This window comes from Amblyomma americanum, chromosome 8, assembly GCF_052857255.1.
Source record: "Amblyomma americanum isolate KBUSLIRL-KWMA chromosome 8, ASM5285725v1, whole genome shotgun sequence".
Classification (NCBI taxonomy): domain Eukaryota; kingdom Metazoa; phylum Arthropoda; class Arachnida; order Ixodida; family Ixodidae; genus Amblyomma; species Amblyomma americanum.
In genome coordinates, this window is record NC_135504.1 from 33,950,864 (window position 1) to 33,963,598 (window position 12,735).

At 46.7% G+C, this 12,735-nt stretch overlaps 1 protein-coding gene across 1 annotated transcript in view; it reads left to right on the plus strand.

Annotated features, from left to right (window-relative positions):
• Positions 1-9,946: 9,946 nt before the first annotated feature.
• Positions 9,947-12,735, plus strand: part of LOC144101283 (voltage-dependent T-type calcium channel subunit alpha-1G-like) — a 91,847-nt gene continuing 89,058 nt past the window's right edge. Inside the window, exon 1 of the mRNA XM_077634380.1 lies at positions 9,947-10,199. Coding sequence (XP_077490506.1) covers positions 9,973-10,199 — 227 coding nt within the window. The 5' untranslated portion in view covers positions 9,947-9,972. The remainder of the gene's footprint in view (positions 10,200-12,735) is intronic.

Below are 12,735 nucleotides of genomic sequence, written 5' to 3' on the forward strand. Positions count from 1 at the left end.
TCAGTGGTTAGGGCGCTCGACTACTGATCCGGAGTCCCCGGGTTCGAACCCGACCGCGGCGGCTGCGTTTTTATGGAGGCAAAACGCCAAGACGCCCGTGTGCTGTGCGATGTCAGTGCATGTTAAAGATCCCCAGGTGGTCGAAATTATTCCGGAGCCCTCCACTACGGCACCTCTTCCTTCCTTTCTTCTTTCACTCCCTCCTTTATCTCTTCCCTTACGGCGCGGTTCAGGTGTCCAGCGATATATGAGGCAGATACTGCGCCATTTCCATTCCACCAAAAACCAATTATTATTATTATTTGTCATGGCACCGAAGCTTATGTCTCAGTAAAACTCGTTTTGATTACTCATAGTGGTTCGAACTAAATTTGCGTCACCATTTAAATGTATTTTCGATTGACTGATTTTTGATTGACTCATTGATTGGTTAAATTAGTTACTTTTTGTCTGGCTGTCTGGTTTATTTATCTAGTTTTGATTGATTGATTGATTGATTGATTGATTGATTGATTGATTGATTGATTGATTGATTGATTGATTGATTGATTGATTGATTGAATGATTGATTGATTGATCTGTCGGTCGGCTAGTCAGTCGGTCGGTCGGTCGGTCGGTCGGTCGGACGGACGGTCGGTTGGTCGGTCGGACGGTAATGAAGCGATAGTGGTGCTGGTAGTTGTTGTCGCGTGATAAATATAACGATGATTAGGAGCCTGACCATTGCATGCTATCTGTCCACGTTCATATATAGTTCATTTTGCGCTACATAGAACACCTCCGAGTCCGCTGAGCCTTCGCGTACAGCGCAGCACAGACGCGACGTCTGGCGGTGCTTTCTTACAGCGGCCACCAAGCGAACCAAGCGACTCATGTATGCGAGTCAGCCGGCGGTGATCGTTTCTGCCTGCGAGAGAGAAGAGGAAGAGATGAAGCACCGTAGGAATAACTGCGATGAAGGGAGAACGCGATGCGCGCCCCGAACCTGGTGATGAAAGCCGGCGCAAAAATGCCCTCCGGGCAGCCCGGAGGAGCCGTGCGCATAGCGAGCGCTGCCCGTGGACGCCAGCTGCCGTGCGTCCTAGCATAGCGTCGATCGTGATGCGCATCGCCGACTAGGGCACGCTGATTTCGAGTCGTCGGCAAGACGAAGGCGAGAGATGTACCGCATTTTCAGGGGTATAACGTGAGCCTTTCACAGCGAGAGCTGTTGAGGCCGCATTTGCCGTTTATGCGGCGTCGTTGTCGGCGTTGTAACCAACCAGGACCAATCACTGATTGGTCAGAACACAGTTACGTCACTGGCGACATCACGAGTTCCCCCTCACTCACCTCTCGCCCCTCTCCCTCGCTGCACCTGTCACGCTCGACACTTGGCTCATCTGGATGGAATGTGATTGATTGATTGATTGATTGATTGATTGATTGATTGATTGATTGATTGATTGATTGATTGATTGATTGATTGATTGGGTTATGGGGGTTTAATGTCCCAAAGCGACTCGGGCTATGAGGGACGCCGTAATGAAGGGCTCCGGAAATTTCGACCGCCTGGGGATCTTTAACGTGCACTGACATCGCACAGTACACGGCCCTCTAGAACTTCGCCTCCATCGAAATTCAGCCGCCACGGCCGGGATCGAACCCGCGTCTTTCGGGTCAGCAGCCGAGCGCCATAACCACTGAGCGACCGCGGCGGATTGTTTGCTTGATTATTTATTTATTTATTTATTTATTTATTTATTTATTTATTTATTTATTTATTTATTGAGTTTCGAACTGCAACTGTGAGCAACCAGGCACGCCATCTATTGGCTTCTCCGCCGAACATCTCTTGACCGGCCCGAGCCCACTGCTTTTTGTTCGCTTAAGCTATAGTACTGTCCTCCATAGCTTGCCTTAAGAGCGCGTAAATACGGTACGCTTTCGGAAGTGATAAGGCAGGTGTTGCAGTGGCTGTGCACGTGTAGGGAAAGCCAGGCGCGAAGGGGAAAAGGGGAGAATGAGGACATAGGGAACCCCTGCCGCGCGGTATTGCATGACGGCGAAACAAGGGAAAGGAATGGAAAGGAACTCGCGTTCCAGAGCGAGGACCAGTCAGATTACCCAGAGAGCGGCGCTGGGTTTCTTTTGGACTGCGAGGCAGCCATCTGCACAACGACATATGAGGTGTAGAGATTGTCAGTACCACCCTCGTAATGTCTATTTGGCCGTTTTAAATAGAAGTTTAACAGCAATGTTCGATCAGGCCTTCGGCTTTAACTCTCAACCATCGACGGCAAAGACACATCAAAAAGCGGCGAAGATCAAATAACCGAGAGTGGCGACATCTACGGGGGGCGAAGGGAAACGTCGACGCTGACTCCGCAAGGAGGGAGCAAGCGAGCGAGCGATGTTATATAGGGACGACGACAACTCAGAGCGACGGCTAAGATCCGGGTCAAACCTCACCCCCCTCCCTCTTTCCCTGTGCGGTTGAGGGGGAACAACGTTGGCTTTGTCCCGGTCTTCTTTTTTTTCTGCAGTCTGTGTTTGGTTTCTACTGTCCGCCGAAATTCTGGCTAAATCCCTCTCCGGCGCCGTGTTTGCCGAGTGAACGCTCAATGGGTAGCCGTGCTGAAACTTTCTGTTTGCCGGGCCCCAAGTGTGCTCGCCAGCCACTTTGTAGTCCGCACTTGTGCGTGCGTGCCGCGTGCTTCCCTAGGGAGGAAAGCCGAGGGACGTCGCGGGATGTCGCGGGGAGGTAGGGAGAATTCACTGCTGACTCCGGAGCTCCGAGAATGTTGCCTGGAACCGCCAATAAGGTTCTCCTCACTGCGCCCCGTGCCCAATAAGAGAATAAAAACTTAGAGAGCACTGCAGGGACTGCACTGGAGAAATGCGAAAGCATTAGTGTTTGCCGTGACGTTGGTGGCTCCTAGTCGACATATATAGCTCTTGTCTATATGACGTTATATGGAATCTTCTAAAACTACTGTAAAACCTGCATATTATATTTCTCAGACACCGACATTCAGGGTTGCGTTTTCGCTTTACTCTAATTGGTTGTAGGCGTGACGTCATCAGACGTATAGGATGACGTTTTATGGTGGCATTAATAAACCCCATTAATTACATTCACTAATTATCATCATACATTACGGCCGTCAATTATCGTAGTTTATTAATGTCAATTATCAGTGCTGTTATTATTACCGTTAATTAGGATCGTTAATTGACGATTAATGTAAATGACCAATTGCTAATGACTCTGATTCCATATTGTTTAATCACTTATTATATGTACTTCACCACACCAATCTTGCTTCCACGTTTTCCGGACATATTTTGCGGACACTTTTTGCGGATACTTTCGATGCCGCCAAAGCCTAGTAATGCTTTCGCATTAGTACTTAAATAGATATGAAAAGACGTGCGTTTTACTGGATTGCCACCGAGCCCATCGCAATTATCTAGACGGAAAACTGGCGCTGCGATCGGTCAGCCGAGATGGAAAGGGTGAAATTGATATTTGGCTTCGCTGCTGTTTGAATGAGGATGCACACCTTCATATACAGAATCGCGGTTTTTCTATTTCTTTAGCAAGCTTTTACTGACCTGAAAACAAACTAGAACCGAAAGGCGGCCTCAAGTTTCTACCTGGTACCAAGGCAGCGACCAACAAAATATTTTGGTATATCCACTGGGACTTACTCATTCTATCGCACAGCGTTACCAAGAAAAAATTCTAAAGCTGAGCTTACCGCCTTAGAGCATTAGCCAGAAATAGCTGTAACGTATTTTCTTTAGCCACTTAGCCGTGCGTCTGGCCCTAAAATCTACATCCCAGGCCTTAAGAGAAAGGCCAGCCATGTTTTTTGGAACCTGAGAAATCTGAATTGGCCACCCGTCACCAAATAAGAAATCTGCAATCGTCATGTACCTTTATGAGCCTCGATAATCTATTTGCGAGTTAGTTAATGGTTTTTGAATAAATGAAATGGTGCAGTAACAGTCTCACTTCTCGATGAACACCTAAACCGCGCCGTCACGGAAGACAAGAAGGTGAGAGTGGAAGAAGAAAGAGAAAGAGGTGCCGTAGTGGAGGGCTCCGGAGTAATTTCGACCATCTGGGGTTTTAACATGCACTGACACCGCACAGCACACGGGCGCCATTTGCTTTTCGCCTTAGCCTGAATACCCGGGTTCGAATCTGACCATGGCTGCCTCGTTTCGATGAAGGGGAAACGCAAAAAGGCGCCCGTGTGCTGTGCGGTGTCAGTACATGTTAAAGAACTCGAGATGGTCAAAATTATTCCGGAGACATCCACTGCGTCACCTCTTTCTTCCTTTTTTCTTTCAGTCCCTCCTTTATCCCTTCCCTTACGACGCGGTTCGGGTGTCCGCCGACATATGTGAGACAGTTACTGCGACATTTGTTTTCCTCAAAAACCAATTTCCGATTTTTTTAATTCACAGTTCACAGATTACACAGCTTATACAGGCGCCAACTTCAGAACGCTCCACGCTTTGTCGACAGAGTGCGAGTGGTGTGTATGTGCGAGCGGCTATTGTTCTGTCGTCATTTCTCTATACCCCGTATAGTGCAACGGCGAATTAATGTGACAAGGGCAAAGGCTGCCTTTCCGGTTTGCAAGCCTGGTTCATGGTGGTGTCACTAGAGAATGTCCAGCAGTGTGACACAACAGCCGCGGCGCCGACGGCGGAAGTTGCGAGATCTCGCAGACGTTCAAAGTTCGCGACTTTCCGGACGCTGCAGTAATCCGAACTTCCGGAACTTCGCAACACAGGGCTACTAAGCGCTTCGCGTTTGCGAAATTTAAATGGCCGTCTGTTTCTTGACCTGCGCTGGATATTAGGCGCTCTGACTTCGTGAGCTTGCCCCGCCTTTGCTGTATGAGAGCCAGCGTGGATTGCGGCAGGCTAATCCATTATGTACAGTTGGCACCGGTGAAAGCGCGAGCACTTGTGTTCGTTATTCCTTGAGCGTATGGCTCGACTTCGAAGGCTGACTGCTTCGTGATTAATCTGCTTTTAAATAAAAGCGTAAACTCTCAGTTTCTCACTGGAACAGAACGCAGAAAGACAAAAAGTTGTGGACTACGTTCGCGCTCGATTCGGGTCTGGTAGTTCATCATCGCGCTTTCCAGCGTTAAAACGTATGTATGCTAATTTAAACAGCGATATCCTAAGACTGGTTGACGAGTAGTCGCTTTTGAGAGCCTCGAAATTATTTGTCAGACGCCGGTCTTCTAGCCACCTTTCAGTAACACCACTCGCTGAGATCTTTGTCTCTGAATATCTCCTGTGAGTGAGTGAGTGAGTGAGTGAGTGAGTGAGTGGGTAAGTGGGTGAGTGAGTGAGTGAGTGGGTGGGTGGGTGGGTGAGTAAGTGGGTAAGTGGGTGAGTGAGTGAGTGGGTAAGTGGGTGGGTGAGTGAGTGGGTGGGTGAGTGAGTGGGTAAGTGAGTGAGTGAGTGGGTGAGTGAGTGGGTGAGTGAGTGGGTAAGTGGGCGAGTGAGTGAGTGAGTGAGTGTTTGGGTGAGTGAGTGGGTGAGTGAGTGAGTCGGTGGGTGAGTGAGTGGGTAAGTGGGTGAGTGAGTGAGTGAGTGGGTAAGTGGGTGGGTGGGTAAGTGAGTGAGTGAGTGGGTAAGTGGGTGGGTGAGTGAGTGAGTGAGTGGGTGGGTAAGTGAGTGGGTGGGTGAGTGAGTGGGTAAGTGGGTGAGTGAGTGGGTGGGTAAGTGGGTGGGTGAGTGAGTGAGTGGGTGGGTGGGTGAGTGAGTGGATAAGTGAGTGAGTGAGTGAGTGGGTAAGTGGGTGAGTGAGTGAGTGAGTGAGTGTTTGGGTGAGTGAGTGGGTAAGTGGGTGAGTGAGTGAGTGGGTGGGTGAGTGAGTGGGTAAGTGGGTGAGTGAGTGAGTAAGTGGGTAAGTGGGTGGGTGAGTGAGTGAGTGGGTGGGTGAGTGAGTGGGTAAGTGGGTGAGTGAGTGAATGGGTGGGTGAGTGAGTGAGTAAGTGGGTGAGTGAGTGGGTAAGTGGGTGAGTGAGTGAGTGGGTAAGTGGGTGGGTGAGTGAGTGGGTAAGTGGGTGAGTGAGTGAGTGGGTGAGTGAGTGGGTATGTGAGTACGTGCGTGTCTAAGTGCTTTATCCTCGCATGTGTCATTATGGGTCCGCTTGTTTTAACAACGCGCATGACATGCCCGTCACAACAACTAGAGGTACCGTCTGCTGCGTTTTCCCTTCCTTATCTTGAGGCGATGTGCTGGAGTCGAATACCTGTTGCGAATCAATCGTCTCATCCGCTCACGATGGTCGTTTAGCACCCATCCATCTGATGTTTTAGGTCACTTGCGTATGAGCCATAAAGCCGAGTAGCAGACATCATTAAACTCGACCTCTTGACTCTGACAAACACGATACCAATGTTCTCATCTCCAATATTATCGACTATTTTAAAGCAAACTCCTAACACCGTCCTCAGCCCCAGATCAATCAGTTTTCAGCGAGACCATGTACTAATCATTATTTCCAATTTCTAGCTTTAAAACAACATCGATTTGACGCTGCTCCGTGACCTTTTTTTTTCAACAGGCGCTGAATCTTGTAGCGTCAAGCTGCATTTCACAATAGACTAGCCACGCTCTATTCAGCCACTATGGCGCCTCATGTATGGGAAATTTCCTCCGGAACATTTCCTATTACATATAAAGGCGGACTTCTCTATTATTTTAGTGTTGTGCGCTGGACTTTTTACACAATAGAGCTACATGGCCAAACAAACTTTCACGTTTCTCTGCCGAAAAATGCACAATCTTGCATTAATAACAGCAGTAAAAGCTATTGTACTTATTGGAAGACAGTGTACATATAGTGTATATTTTGCAATCATGTTATTGTTGATTTTTAATAAGTGCGATAAATGCTTTGATGCGGTTTCAATTCATTTCTAATGTTTGTTGTCTTTTTTTTTGTCGTTGCAGGTTGTCAGATACAAAGAAGAAGCCCTCGTCCCACTTTTCCTTCCTTCCTCTTATAAAAAAAATATTCAGCAGAAACGGAAAGTACAAAAAGTTTTGTATTTGCCAGTATTTAAATTCGTTTATACCAACTGAGAATGGATCAGGGAGAGTTCGCCTAATGCAAGAAAACCATTCGCGCATATATGCAAGTGTAAAGCAAAGCGCAGAGCAGCATACACTAGCCTCCATCTTAGCCCTGAAAGCAAGTGACATTGACTACAAGGCGCGAGCAAATGTCTTCACAACAGTAACTTTATAAGAGGTGTAATACAGCTTATAGAACACACTTATCTCAGAAGAAGGCGTTATTGTTTTCGAAGTTGGGTTGCCCTAAGAGGAAATGGGCAGTTAGATTACTATCATGTTCAATAACTAAGAAAGTGTTTGACACGTAGTTGTTTCTCATGTGACAGAGGCGTCGGACATCACAATAATACGGAGCTGTTCTGTAACGAGTATTACTGACGCAGAACTCCTATAAAGAAGGCCCCAGTGTGCTAAAAAAACAAATAAGTCGCACACAGTGTTTTGCAGCGAGCACAAAGACAAAAAGGTACAAGGACAGCGAAGATAAATTTTGAACTCTGGCGTCCCGATAAGTTCGGTGAACGCATCCAGGGTGAAATTTAAGTCCATCACGATTTTTCTAAAGCATGTCAAAACGAGAAAAGCCAGCTTGGAACACGAAAGACCTCAGTGCTTCTACATCAAACAGACGAACCCTCCTTCCCCCACCTCGCCCCCACCTCCCGCCTTCCCCTGCTCTATTTGCCGTGCTCTCGCCAACCCGTCAATTCATCGACTTCTGCTTGGATGGCTGGCTGACTGCCCTGCCTTCGCGATATGGAACTGGCACCTTTGCCACCGGGCTGTCGGCACCATACAGTCATACCAGCGCTCCGACTGACAGCCTCCAACGAAGAAGACTGCTTCCTCGCGACCTGTCTCCGGCTTAGATATTGCTCCGACGACGAAGACGCTGCCCCCCAGCTTTCAGCCGGTTTTCGTAAGCCTCGGGTTTCGAACGAACGAGTGAGCTTGCGCTATCGTTGCTGGTGTGACTCGCAGCTCTGAGTCACATATCTTTGAGCGCGTAGGTCTGCTGCCGGTACAATGATGCTTTGTATACACTGCTCAATATTTTCGTTGCACACGACACCTGAGGATGTGAGCAGGGTCTGACTAGAAAACTCAACCAAAGTTTTTATTTTTAAAGTTTTCTTTGTTGTTTGGGCTAACTGGGCTTCAAATCAAATGCGCTCCCAAGCGACTTCTCCGCTTTATACCCTGGGTTGTCCTTGCAGCTCAAGGGAGACCAGAGTGTAATGAAAGGAGTGGGCAGTCGCTAACACCAAAATACTGACGTTCTTCGAATGTGAAGTATACTTTCGACGGCGAGAACCCATCTTTCACTATTACGCTTGAAAATTGGCAGCAACTGCAAACTTATCATTTCACTTAGCAACGTATGTGTAAAGCGCAATGGCGAAACACTGGAAAGCAGAAAGTAAGCGGGTAACGATGTAACATTCGCTGTAGAATTACACCGCACATTTCCAGTCTTTCTTGTAGTCGTTTATTTTTTGTTTTATACGTTCCGGTACACGAAAAAATGAAACCAGCATATTTTATGCCGCGGCGGCTGCGTTTTTATGGAGGAAAAACGCTAACGCGCCCGTGTGCTGTGCGATGTCAGTGCACGTTAAAGATCCCCAGGTGGTCGAAATTATTCCGGAGCCCTCCACTACGGCACCTATTCCTTTCTTTCTTCTTTCACTCCCTCCTTTATCCCTTCCCTTACGGCGCGGTTCAGGTGTCCAACGATATATGAGACAGATACTGCGCCATTTCCTTTCCCCAAAAAACCAATTATTATTATTATTATTATTATTATTATTATTATTATTATTATTATTATTATTATTATTATTATTATTATTATTATTATTATTTTATGCCCAGCTAACAAACTCGTTGCTGGCGCTTACCATCAGTGTTAGTGACTGCGTGACTTCATTTCTACCGCATGTTTAGCAAGTCGTTTTTGTCCGCAAGAGCGCCTTCTTTCCTTTTCTTTTCTTCTTTCTTCTTCTTTTCGTCATTTTTCTTTTCTTCTTTTCTTTCTTCTTCATTTGTCCCTCGTTCCTTCTTCGTACATTTCCCAGTCATCTTCGTGTAGTGATTAGCCGGACCGGAATATAATGTCATATAATGACTGGTTTGCATTGACATTATTGCATTCTTTTGATCCACTGTGCTGACCGGTGAGTCCCGGCGTCACTCGACCTAATGACGGAGGGAAAGAAGATTAAGAACAAAATTAAGTTAAAACAAAAGTTTTCTAATTCCTCGATCCTGCTCTTTCCTGATGTTTGCGTTATTTGTGCAGCGTTTTTTATTATTTTTACGTTAGCGCGCAGAAGACGGCGACAGCGGAAAGGACGAAACACACGCAGGCGCTACTATGGACCGTTTATCGCGACGTGAACCAAGTGCATATTTATGCGGCAAAGCATGGCGGCACTGTCTCAGTGTTTACACAAGAAGAACGCAATGAAAACAAATGGCCGCGGATACACGAGTTCCACGCGAGTACACCTAGAACCTGCATACTTTCCACCTGTGTACAAACCAGAAAACTGGTGTTCCTTTTGTGCACCAAGAAACTGCTGTACCTGCGGTCACAATGATTCTCTTTGTTCATGCATAGTGCTGCTGAAATTTGCGCATGCGTATACATTACAATAGATAGTTGAAAATAGTGGATGTGCGTGTTTCGTCCGTTCTGCCGTATCTCTCCTCTATGCGCTAGCTTCAAAAAAAAAAAACGTACAGTACTAATCAGCCCAAAGGGCCATAGTTGTTGTGTGTCCGTTTGTGTTTGTGTGTGTTCGGTTTGTGCGTTTGGTGCGTTCTCCTTAACCCTGGCCGCCTCCACGTGGTTCGAGCGGGTGAGCATGCTGGTGATCCTGCTGAACTGCGTCACCCTCGGCATGTACCAGCCTTGCGCGGACGGCGGCTGCACCTCCGCGCGCTGCCGCCTCCTCCAGGTGTTCGACGACCTCATATTCGCCTTCTTCGCCATCGAGATGACCATCAAGGTGCTCGCCATGGGCCTGTTGGGCCGCAGCGCCTACCTGGCCGAAGCGTGGAACCGCCTAGACTTCTTCATCGTGGTCGCCGGGTGAGAAGGAACACCTACGTTCTCCTTCTTTCGATATCGCTAGCTATTCAATGGTACGTGGAAGATGAGGAGAGACCTGAGCTAACGACCCCGCCGCGGTGGCTCAGTGGTTAGGGCGCTCGACTACTGATCCGGAGTTCCCGGGTTCGAACCCGACCGCGGCGGCTGCGTTTTTATGGGGGGAAAACGCTAACGCGCCCATGTGCTGTGCGATGTCAGTGCACGTTGAAGATCCCCAGGTGGTCGAAATTATTCCGGAGCCCTCCACTACGGCACCTCTTTCTTTCTTTCTTCTTTCACTCTCTCCTTTATTCCTTCCTTTACGGCGCGGTTCAGGTGTCCAACGATATATGAGACAGATACTGCGCCATTTCCTTTGCCCCAAAATCAATTATTAATATTATTAGCTATTCATTGTGCTAGAGAGAGAGAGAGATATTTAAGGAAAAGCAGAGATTTTAGCCGGCGTTAATATTCGCCGACATGCTACTCTGTGTAGGGAAGGGAATTGGGAAGTAAAGATGGAAGAAGGGCGATAGAAAAGAGTGCGGTCATTGAAAAGTGTTTTAAACCTATAGTTCACTGCATGGTGGTTTCTTTGGATGAGACCGAAGTCAAGTTCTGTGCATGCACAGCGGGGTGACCATGCTCTAGTTGGTAGCTTTCCCTGTAGCTTAGTATCCTGCTTAATTCCAGCTTATATAAATGTGTTGTATTGTTTTTAGTACTCTTTAGAAATCAGTAAGTGCGCGCGTGAATTGATTAGCTATAATGGTACTCTCAAAGCCCCCCCCCCCCCCCTCCCTCTGGAGGTAACCAGAAATAAATAAATACTTTCCAGGTACCTCGCACCAGATAAAAGGCCTGAAAGAATGCACTGTAGGGCGTTTGTTTACTTTGTTATAGAGGTCCACATTCTCCTAAGATAAGGGGATCGAGAGAAGACTTACGCATGCATCATAGAGCATGCTTCATGTTTAACGTTGATTAATTTTTTGAGCTGAGGACCATGGCTCTCACGAGCTTGGTTTAGCAGCTTCAGAACAGTTGTTTACAGGGACCCTCGCAAGACTCCTTCTGCCAAGAGAAATATCGGTGTTGGTGTAAGAAGGACTTCGCCAGTCGGAAAGTGTTTTCTAGAGAAAATGACGACATCGAGCGTGAGGAGCCGTTGTGGATGTCGGGATAGAAACATTCTGCAAAAAGAATGGAAGTAAAACGCTAGAAGTTAAAGCCGTGATGCACAATGCCTCAACACTTCTGCTGGGATGACTGCAATGTATGCGAGGCTGAGTCTTTTGAGTGAGGCGTTGGAAAAGAAACTCGATAAACAAAACGCACTTAACATCAACAAATCTGGAGTCTTGCTTCAAAAGAACTCATACTTTCCGAATTATTTTTTTTACACGTATCGAGGCAGTCTTTCACGCGTTAGAGAAAACGGGTAACCAGTTACAATTACAGTTACTTAATCTGAAACGTAGCTGCTTTCAGAGGTAAATTATACCCTTTGAAAAGGAACTTATTTATTTTATTTATTTATTTATTTATATATTTGCCCTCAGGGCTTACAAAAGCATTGTAGATGGGAGGGGAGGGGCAGAAATACTGACGGCACTCTGCAATTTCAATGAAGGAGAGAAAAAATAAAGGCAAAAGAATAAAGGAAAGAATAAAGGCAACAACAAAAAAAAACAAGAAAAAACGGCACGTATCCAAAGCACACGTGTAGGCTGCAAATACGCAATAGATTGGTTGAACAGAATAAAGCATATAAATTTATATGCCTTCGCACCAGCGTATTAAAAAAATGTTAGAAAGAAAATTTAGAAAAAACGTCAGCCAGAAATGAAATGAAGCGAAGTTTCAGAACCTATTCGGTTCCTTCATCAGGTATTACTGCAGGCTAGATGCAGCTCGCCTCTTTAGGCCCTCACTTAGTCAGCCGCAGGGTCAATGAATTAAATGCCTTTCCCAAGCAGACAGCCCTCTGTCGCATGTTTTCTTTCGATTTGAAAAGAAGTAATCGATTACTATTTTTTTATTTTTCGTCCAACTTTCACTCTTATTTGAATAGCACAGATATATCTGATCGAGAATAAGCTGGTACGCCTTGCTTGATTTATAGCTTGTTGCAGTAGATGCGTTGGTAATTTCATCTTCAGCTGTTTTCAAAGTTTTCTTCAATATTTCTTTTCTTTTTCAAGGTACCTCGCTCTACTAACTCGATGTACGCACTGAAATGAAGTGTGTTTATTTAATGCAACACCTGGAAGTTGCGCAAAGCGTCTCGCTTCGCTATTATCCGTACACTGAGGGAATAAAGGCCAAGTTGACTAAGCATGACATTTTGTTGAGCCGTCGTGATAAAGTGCGAAAAGCGAAACGCGCACGACAGAGCTAATGAAACGCTGACCACTCGGGCTTGCATTGTGCTGGCATCCTCACCCGCGCACTTTCCCTGTTATCGCTCTAACATGAGGGAATTTCATGCTGCACCAGCGTTTTCCATCGAGTTCAGGTTACCGAGCTGTAC